This window comes from Podarcis pityusensis, assembly GCF_964106645.2.
Source record: "Podarcis pityusensis genome assembly, chromosome: 4".
NCBI classification, from domain to species: Eukaryota; Metazoa; Chordata; class Lepidosauria; order Squamata; family Lacertidae; genus Podarcis; species Podarcis pityusensis.
In genome coordinates this window covers 3,828,115-3,838,184 of record NC_138027.1, presented here as the reverse complement: position 1 = coordinate 3,838,184, position 10,070 = coordinate 3,828,115, and the positions used below count along the sequence as shown (strand labels likewise).

The 10,070-nt window shown below is 49.5% G+C and overlaps 1 protein-coding gene across 3 annotated transcripts; it reads left to right on the top strand.

Moving 5' to 3' along the window:
- The first annotated feature begins 321 nt into the window (after positions 1-321).
- Positions 322-9,062, top strand: LOC308475105 (uncharacterized protein). Of its 3 annotated transcripts, XM_081002010.1 has the most exons (6): positions 322-386; positions 1,530-2,037; positions 2,230-2,311; positions 2,597-2,679; positions 6,721-6,847; positions 7,271-9,062. In XM_081002010.1, the coding sequence occupies exons 2-6, from the start codon at positions 1,621-1,623 to the stop codon at positions 8,863-8,865; spliced, it is 2,304 nt and encodes a 767-aa protein (XP_080858136.1). In that variant the 5' UTR covers positions 322-386; positions 1,530-1,620; the 3' UTR covers positions 8,866-9,062. The 3 variants fall into 3 exon arrangements, with proteins under 3 accessions (XP_080858136.1, XP_080858138.1, XP_080858137.1); XM_081002012.1 differs by lacking the exons at positions 322-386; positions 1,530-2,037; positions 2,230-2,311; positions 2,597-2,679 and adding an exon at positions 3,329-3,413; XM_081002011.1 differs by lacking the exons at positions 322-386; positions 1,530-2,037; positions 2,230-2,311; positions 2,597-2,679 and adding an exon at positions 4,412-5,376.
- The last annotated feature ends 1,008 nt before the right edge of the window (positions 9,063-10,070 follow it).

Here is a 10,070-nt window from a genome sequence, read left to right as displayed (position 1 = left end):
CTAGGAGGAGCTTCCTTGCCTCCTGCAAAGCCCTTTTCCCTGCAAGCTCTTCCTCTGGTTTCTGGCCAAGGGAGGGAGATGCTCAGAGTCCAGCCAAGAGCCTCACCCCCCAAAGGATATCTGGGCATTGGCATAGCCAGGGGGGGCAGCTGGCCCCCAAAATGCATAAAAAATAATAATAATCTGAGGATCTGCCAAGCGAGAGAGGGCTGAGCTGGAGGGACTCGGCTTGGCAAGGGTTAAAGGGAAGTGAGCTGCCTTCCTAGAGAGGACAGGAAGCAAGGGGGGGCCAGGTCCTCCAGAGCCAAGGCCCCTCCCTCCCCAGTCCTTTCCTGCTTTGGGGTCTCTCCTGCAAGGGCCGAATCGCAGCCCCCTCCTGGGATCTGGTGAGTCTCCTCTCTCTCTGGGATCTGGTGGGGGTCCCAGGGCTGCAGCAGGGGAGGAGGCCGGGGGGGCCTGATCTGCTCCTGCAGGGGGGGGACCCCAAGTCAGGGATTAGAGGGTCCTGCCAGGGAGGGGCCAGGTCGGCCACGCTCTCCTTCCTGCAGATCAGAGGATCCCTGACTCCCACGAAATCTCCCTTCTTTAAACAAAGGAGTCCCTGGGACTTTAACTCTGTGTGACGTCGCTCAGCGTCATTGCACAACAGAGGAAACATGTGCAAATGGTTTTCCAAAGCTGAAGGAGGAGGTGGACTGCCCCCCCCCAAAAAAGGGTGGGAAAGAGAGGCCAGGAATAAAGAGAGGGATCCCAGCCCAGAGTCTGACTGCTGCATTGCAGACCAGTTTCCCAGTGTCTCCCAGGGCAGCTCCCCACGGAGGCCACTGCAGCAATCCCCTCGCACCCAGAGCATGGCATCCCAGGACCACATCCTCTCTGCCCCAAAGGGATTGTTGCTGGAAAACCACCTGGAAATTGGCGCTGCTACTCACCGAGCCTCCAGGGAACTTGGCATCAGTGGCTGTGTGTGCGTTAATAATAATAATAATAATAATAATAATACAAGAATAAAAAAATTACCCTCCTAAATTTCAAGGGAGATGTCTTTGGCCCTGCCCACTTGGCCCTCAGGGGGTTGGGCAGATACATACCTGGCCCTCAGAGCAAAGAAAAAGGGACCCCACCCCAGAAGTCTATTCTGAGAGTGGCAGAGAGTCCAAGTGCAAGAAAAGGAGACGGAAGCAGTGGAGTGGGTGTAGGTGTGGGGGGCAACTCCTGAGGACCCCCACTAGAACCAAGCATCCATTTTTCACAAGATAGAAACAACTCGTTTGTCAGTAGGTTCCAATGTCATGAATTGTCTGGAAGGATGGAGAAACCAGGTTGATTAATCTCTCAGAAATCCCTTCAGTTGCCTCCACATTTTGCATTGCTAGAAGGCTAGAGACTTATTTCTTCTCCTCTTCCTCCTCCTTTTCAAAAAGATAGCTCATGGTCTGGGATGTGGTGCAGTCATGCTTGCTCAGGGAACCATTCCCCCCCCCCCCGTCCTACAAATTCTGTAACAGAACAATGTATTTGCTTTGTAGGATTTCCTAGAGCTTCTCATTTAGATGGGCAGAACTTGGCAGAAGACCAAAGGGTTCCTTCCGATCTCTCAGAGGCTTCCTGAGAGCACAGATGGATGAGCAAGACTCGGCTGGCCCCGAAGCAGGAAGAGGCCATGCCAGCCAAACTGGGAGCAGTGGGGGATTCTGGGAAAACTCTGTGCAGAAGATCCATGGTGAGGTGGACACCCTCCCCTCAGAGGGGCGGAGCTGGCAGTTGAGGCAGTTCTGCTGCCAGGAGGCCAAAGGACCCCGAGAGGTTTGCAGCCGACTTTACCACCTTGACCATCAGTGGCTGAAACCAGAAAGGCACACGAAAGCTGAGATGCTGGACCTGGTGATCTTGGAGCAGTTCCTGGCTGTCCTTCCCCCGGAGATGGAGAGCTGGGTGAGGGAATGCGGAGCGGAGACCAGTTCCCAGGCGGTGGCCCTGGCCGAAGGTTTCCTCCTGAGTCAGGCAGAGGAGAGGAAGCAGGAACAGAGAAAGCAGGTGAGAGAGACTTTCCTCTGGATACTCCCAAGGGGCTCCAAACAGGACAGAGAACATCCCACAATGGGCTGCTGATGGCCCATTTTCTGGGAAAGCATCCATGGAATGAGATCTCGCACCCTTGAAGTCTTTGTTATTCCCTTTCTAGTATTTCTCCCCATTCTCTGTTTTGAATCCTTGTTTCTTTCTCAGGGAAAGGATCTCTTTGCAGAAATGGACCTGGATTCCTGTGAGGCAGAGAGGCCTCCGTTGGACACCAGAGAGAGGCCACTGGGTAAGGAGGAAGGTGGTTTTTCTCTGTCTGGTCTCATTCCGTTGGTTTTCCAACTCATCTGAGGGTTCTTTTCATCTTGTTTTGGAGGAGACAGTTGGGAACAAGGGTCCAGAGGAGGGGAGATGTATTTTTTCACCACAAACATATGAAATGGGCACAAACGTCCAAATACTCTCAGCGGGTGAGGCTTTCTCAAAGGCCCATCTGTAGTTAGAGATGCCCTGTTTCACCTGTGAGAGAAGCAGGCACTCTGTTTACGTCCTGTTTACGTTTTTTCTCTTGCAGGTGACGGAATGATGCCGGCAAGACCTCCTGATCCGCCTTTTCATGGGGGCAGAAGGGAAGCAGCGGCTGTGGAACCAGATCAGGTCAGGGGAAGCTGCCTTGTGGGGACAGAGACCGAGGGATGGAGCAATGTCATGGACTGGTTGGGCACAGAGGAGTGGTGGGAGGAAGCAGCTGGGAAACCAGGAAGGGAAGACGGCTCAGAGCCTAAGAAGTGGAGGTAGAAGGGGGATGAGCGGTCAGAGGGGGAAGAGGAGAAGCCTGGGAAGAGGAGGTGTCAGAAGCTGAAAGGGTAACAGGGCTTAGTGAGCTGGGAGACTCTGTGGCAGAATGCAGCGCAGAATCAGAGGCAGAAGAGGAAGGAGGCGAGTGGGAGAGGAAGGTTGAGAGGCTGAGGTGAGTCAGGAGAAGGAAGAGCCACCGGTGGCTCCCTCTCCTTTTGCCAGATGCCACCCTCCCTACTTGTCTCTCAGAGTCAGGAGACCCCCTGCAATGCAGGAATCTCTGCTAGATCATCCAAGACAGATGGCCATCCAAAAGAGGCTTATTTTATTTCTAGATTGATAACTGAATGCAAAAATTGGTTTCTAAGCAGTGGAGAAATGAGAACAAATAGCGGCCTGGATTCACCAAACCAGCCCCATCGGCTGCAAAATGGGGCCTGCCTCCAATTCCTCCTTCCTTCATGCCCCCATGAACCCCTCGAATTTGGCTCTAGTACTTAGGAGGGAACAGCTCAGGAGGAGAGGAGAAAGTGGATCCTTCCATTGGGGAAACTGGAATGCTTGCCTAGGCAGAATGACTTGAATAACACAAGGTGGAGTACAACCTATTTGCACAAAAACCAATACCCATAATTTAAACTTAGAATAAAATAAGCATCCATAAATAAAATGTGCAGCAAAGCAATCCTGTTGAAACAACTCCCCTGCGTGAGTGCCTGAGGGCCCCGCTCCTGCCACTCACCACCTGGACCAGGGCGGGGCCTGAAGCCTCATAAGGACGGTTGTTGCTGCTGCTGCTGGCCAGGAGGACTCGGAGCGGCGCAATGTTCTTTTTAAAATGTTTTTTAAAAATTTCTTTTTTCCCTTTTGATTACTTTTTTTGTGGGGGGTGGGATGGATGTTTTGTTGGGTTCGGGAATTTGATTGATTTTAATGTGTTTGTAATTTTTACAGTTTTTTATTTGTATTGTTTTATTGTGGGTTTTTTCTTTTTTTTAAGGGTTTTATTTTGTTCTTAAGGGGGGTGGTCAGGGCTGCCGGCGAGTGGGCCCCAGCCCACAAAATAGCTGGGGCATGTTCCATGGGGAGGATGCACTGGGACAACCGATCTCAGTGATCACGGGTAGGAGGAGGAGGTACGCTAAGACCAGACCATGTCATTACAGAGGAGGCAGGTTTAGTCGTTGTTGGAGGACTATCCCTGCCTCCAGGTCTGGTCCTGACTGGACGGATACTAGAATCAGCAAGGGATACCCACATGACCTGAAGGTGCTGCTGTGCAATGCCAGGTCAATGATTCATAAAACCACTGCCATCCATGACTTGATCATGGATGGCGGACTTGACCTGGCATGTGTAACAGAGACTTCGTTGGATGAAGCAGATGGGCCTGTCCTTGCTGCTGCTTGTCCACCAGGTTTCTCTTACGCACAGCAACCCAGGCCTTGTGGGCAGGGAGGGGGGGTTGCAGTGCCATGGTCGGATCACTTCCTGGTGCAACTGGACTTCTCCGCGACCCTTCCCCTCTGCATGGAGGTGGGACCGATTCAGATGGTCTGCCCTGCCACTTAATAAATCCAAACGGTTTCCAGAGAGTGGTAGGGGATGCTTTATCCCATGTTGATGGCCTTTCAGCTGATTCCCTGGTGGCCCGCTGGAATGTGGAGTTAACTAGGGCTATTGACTGTTTGGCTCCGAAGCGCCCTCTCCGATTGCATGGAGCCCGGACAGCCCCGTGGTTTTCCACGGATCTGAGGGCAATGAAACAATAGATGAGACGGCTAGAGCGCCGGTGACGGATAACTCATTCTGAAGCTGACCGGACACGGGTTAGAGCTCAACGTCGAGCCTACCAAGTGGCGATAGCGACGACGAAGAAGACTTTCTTCGCCGCCTCTATTGCATCTGCAGAAAACAGCAGCAGGAGACTTTTTCAGGGGGTTCGCAATTTAGCGGAACCACCTGCTACATCGGGGCCCAGTATGGGCCACATGTTCTCCTGCAATGATTTTGCAAAGTTTTTTGCAGATAAAATCGCTCAGATTCGGGAAGAAGTAGACTCCACTGTGGGAGCAGGGCCGGGGCGGGAGAGTGCTACTGTCCTGTCTAGTCAAGTTGCGTGGGATCAGTTCCAATCTGTTACCTCCGAGGATGTGGACAGGCTGCTTGGACGAGTGAAACCAGCCACCTGTCTTCTTGATTCTTGCCCATCCTGGCTTATAAAAGCTAGCTGGGAAGGGCTGGGAGATGGGCTTCGTGGGGTCGTGAATGCTTCTCTCTGTGAGGGAGCCTTCCCAGACCCGCTGAAAGAGGCGGTTATCAAACCGCTTATTAAAGAACCATCTTTAGATGCTGCCAATATGGCTAACTATCGCCAGTCTCAAATCTTCCATTCTTGGGCAAGGTGATTGAGCGAGTGGTTGCTGAACAACTCCAGGCATGCCTGGAAGAAGTGCACCATTTGGATCCCTTCCAGTCGGGATTCAGGCCTCATCACGGGACTGAAACTGCCTTGGTCGCACTGGTTCGATGATCTCCGGTGGGCTAGGGACAAAGGTGAGAGCTGTTTCCTAGTTCTGCTGGATCTCTCAGCGGCGTTTGATACCATCGGCCATAACATCCTTCTGGACCGTCTAGAGGGGCTGGGGGCACTGTCATACAGTGGTCCCGCTCCTTCCTCCTGGGCCGTGTCCAAAAAGTGGGGGGGGGGGATGAGTGTTCAGACCCCTGGGCTCCCACTTGTGGGGTGCCTCAGGGTTCCGTCCTCTCCCCCATGCTTTTCAACATCTACATGCAGCCGCTGGGAGAGATCATCAGGGGGTTTGGGCTGGGTGTTCATCAGTATGCAGATGATACCCAGCTCTACCTCTCTTTCAAATCGGAACCAGTGAAGGCGGTGAAATTTCTGTGTGAGTGTCTAGAGGCGGTTGGAGGATGGATGGCGGCTAACAGATTGAGGTTGAATCCTGACAAGACAGAAGTACTATTTTGGGGGGACAGGAGGCGTGGTGTGGGGGACTCCCTGGTCCTGAATGGGGTAACTGTGCCCCTGAAGGACCAAGTGCGCAGCCTGGGAGTCATTCTGGACTCGCAGTTGTCCATGGAGGCGCAGGTCAATTGTGTGTCCAGGGCAGCTATTTATCAGCTCCATCTGGTATGCAGGCTGAGACCCTCCCTGCCCGCAGACTGTCTCTCCAGAGTGGTGCATGCTCTGGTTATCTCTCGCTTGGACTACTGCAATGCGCTCTATGTGGGGCTACCTTTGAAGGTGACCCAGAAACTACAACTAATCCAAAATGCGGCAGCTAGACTGGTGACTGGGAGCGGCCACCGAGACCATATAACACCGGTCTTGAAAGACCTACACTGGCTCCCAGAACGTTTCTGAGCACAATTCAAAGTGTTTCTGCTGACCTTGAAAGCCCTAAACGGCCTCGGTCCAGTATACCTGAAGGAGCGTCTCCACCTCCATCGTTCTTCCCAGACACTGAGATCCAGTGCTGAGGGCCTTCTGGCGGTTCCCTCGCTGCGAGAAGCCAAGTTACAGGGAACCAGGCAGAGGGCCTTCTCGGTAGTGGCACCCGCCCTGTGGAACGCCCTCCCACCAGATGTCAAAGAGAAAAATAACTACCAAACTTTTAGAAGACATCTAAAGGCAGCCCTGTTTAGGGACACTTTTAATGTTTAAGAGATTATTGTATTTTAGAGTTTGTTGGAAGCCGCCCAGAGTGGCTGGGGAAACCCAACCAGATCGGCGGGGTATAAATTATAAATTTATTATTATTATTATTATTATTATTATTATTATTATTATTAACAACAGGAAGGAAACAACAGAGCATTGTGTAGCAGATCATATTTCTGCTGTCTCAGAGGAGGACATTTCCCTTTTTCTTTTAGGGTCCAGTGTGCTTTGAAGATGTCGCTGTTTGTTTCACGGACGAGGAGTGGGCGTTGCTGGATCCTGACCAGAGAGCTCTGCATAAGAACGTCATGGAGGAGAATCGTGGGATCGTGGCCTCTCTTGGTAAGGCTCCCTGTGGGATCGTCCTATCTGCCTGGAAATTTAAAAAATACCTCTATGTGACCAACCTCATATATTTTCACAGAGCTCAACAGCGCCCCCTATAACACCTGGGAACCTAACACCCCCACAATAAACAGTAACTTACAGTTTTTTCTTTGAACAATCTTCTTCAAAATATTCCTTTTTCTACCACGATTGGGCTGGTGTGAACTTCCCAGGCCATCTTCAGTGTCAGCTTCAACCTTCCACAATTTTGACCACTACTATATATCAGACAAAACAATATTCAACAACTCTTCAGAATGTAATAATAAATATGTTGGTAAAATGACAAACAACACAGGTAATGAACACACACCCAACTCGTTTCATTTCTTCTCCATTTGTTCCTGAGGCTCTAATCCCTTTTTGTCTCCATTGCAGATTCTGATGAATTGGAAATTGAGAGCAAAGGTGACCACGATAAAATCCCCAGGGAGGAGAAGCCACGTAAAAAATTGGAGTGTGGAGAAAGCTGCAGTCAGAGCTCCCATTCCACTTCCCATCAACAAAATCTCATTGGAAAGAAACTCTATCAGTGCATGGAATGTGGAAAGAGCTTCACTCATAGCTCCTCTCTCACTTCCCATCAAAGAATTCATACAGGGGAGAAACGCTATCAGTGTGTGGAATGTGGAAAGAACTTCACTCATAGCTCCTCTCTCACTTCCCATCAAAGAATTCATACAGGGGAGAAACCCTATCAGTGTGTGGAATGTGGAAAAAGCTTCAGGAAGAGCTCCCATCTCACTTCCCATCAAAGAATTCATACAGGGGAGAAACCGTATCAGTGTTTGGAATGTGGAAAGAGCTTCAGTCAGAGCTCCCATCTCACTTCCCATCAAAGAATTCATACAGGGGAGAAACCCTATCAGTGTGTGGAATGTGGAAAGCGCTTCACTGAAAGCTCTAAACTCACTTCCCATCAGAGAATTCATACAGGGGAGAAACCCTATCAGTGTGTGGAATGTGGAAAGAGCTTCTGTCAGAGCTCCTCTCTCACTTTCCATCAAAGAATTCATACAGGGGAGAAACCCTATCAGTGTGTGGAATGTGGAAAGAGCTTCACTCACAGCCACAGTCTCACTTTCCATCAAACAATTCATACAGGGGAGAAACCCTATCAGTGCGCGGAATGTGGAAAGAACTTCAGGAAGAGTTCCAATCTCACTAAGCATCAGAGAATTCATACAGGGGAGAAATCCTATCAGTGTGTGGAATGTGGAAAGACCTTCACATGTAGCTCCTCTCTCACTTCCCATCAAAGAATTCATACAGGGGAGAAACCCTATCAGTGTGTGGAATGTGGAAAGAGCTTCAGTCAGAGCTCCAATCTCACTTCCCATCAAAGAATTCATACCGGGGAGAAACCCTATCAGTGTGTGGAATGTGGAAAGAACTTCACTCACAGCCACAGTCTCACTTCCCATCAAACAATTCATACAGGGAAGAAACCCTATCAGTGCGTGGAATGTGGAAAGAACTTCAGGAAGAGCTCCTCCCTTACTTCCCATCAAAGAATTCATACAGGGGAAAAACCCTATCAGTGCATGGAATGTGGAAAGAGCTTCAGAAATAGCTCCTCTCTCACTTCCCATCAAATAATTCATACAGGGGAGAAACCCTATCAGTGTGTGGAATGTGGAAAGACCTTCACATGTGGCTCCTCTCTCACTTCCCATCACACAATTCATACAGGGGAGAAACCCTATCAGTGCGTTGAATGTGGAAAGAGCTTCAGGAAGAGCTCCAATCTCACTTCCCATCAAAGAATCCATACAGGGGAGAAACCGTATCAGTGTGTGGAATGTGGAAAGAGCTTCACAGATAGTTCCTCTCTCATTTCCCATAAAAGAATTCATACAGGGGAGAAACCCTATCAGTGTGTGGAATGTGGAAAGAGCTTCAGTCAGAGTGCCAATCTTACTTCCCATCAAAGAATCCATACAATGGCCAGAAAAACCATTATACAGCTTTAGGAACCAGGCAGACGCACCTTTTTAACCAGGCTTTTGGCTGATTGACATCTAATGCCCTTTTAATATGTGGGGTTTTTTTGTTTCTTGTTTTTTTATGTTGTAACCATCCTGAGACCTCTGGGTGTAGGGAATAGGTGCCAACTCTTAAAGGCCTAGGGGTCTTTGCCCCACCCCCAATATAATATTTAAGGATGCCACCCCCCAGTTTTTGGTGTGTTTTTTTCAAACACAACCTTTTATTCTTCTGCAACTTGCCATACAATTTCTCTTTCAATTTGCCCTCTTAAAAAAATAAAAAAAATAAACGCACAAAGGTCATGAGGAAAACAAAATACAAGAAGATAAAAACATGGACAGGTCCCATCTTTGCGGGCAAGATGGAAAAGTTGCTTTGAAGCAGGCTTTCCCAAACTTGGGTCCCCAGCAGCTCCCGGACTACAGTTCCCATCATCCCTCCCCATTGGTCCTGCTAGTTAGGGATGATGGGAGTTGTAGTCCAAAACCAGCTGGAGACCCAAGTTTGCTTTAAAGGGAAAGTAGGCTGGCCTTGTGACACCCTCTGCTGGCCAAAAGCACTGCCCCAGAATCTGAACCACCCCCAGTACTGCTAATTGGAATTAATAGAGCACAAAACTGAAGTTTGATCGGCACTTCAACCTCCAGGGAGGTTCTAGGTGCTTTCTGCACCACCTAGAGTGGAAAGAACTTCACTCACAGCCATAGTCTCACTTTCCATCAAACAATTCATACAGGGAAGAAACCCTATCAGTGCGTGGAATGTGGAAAGAATTGTGGCTTCTACTGGCAACACACATATGAGAAAACAAATGAAAGACAAACACAAGGGGCAGGGAAAAATCTGGAAAGGGCCATACCAAATGGAAATCCGTTGTGAAGAGGTCACTTTCCCCACTGCTGAACAATGCCACAGGTAGAGGAGATGGAATGCTAGAAGTGTTCTCCGGGGCAAGGGGAGCTGCTGGGAAATTGAACTACGGGCTCAAAATATTACTTTTTTAAAAAGTTGCTGCCATTATAGGCATTGCCATTCAAATGGTGTACATGCATCATGTGATTGATAGTGTAAGGCAGGCCTTACCTGGCCCTCCACCAATATTTTATTCAAGTTGGCACCACTGGGTCGGGTGGTTTCCAAATTAAATAAAGACATAAATCGCCTTGCTTTGCACATGTCAATATCCTCA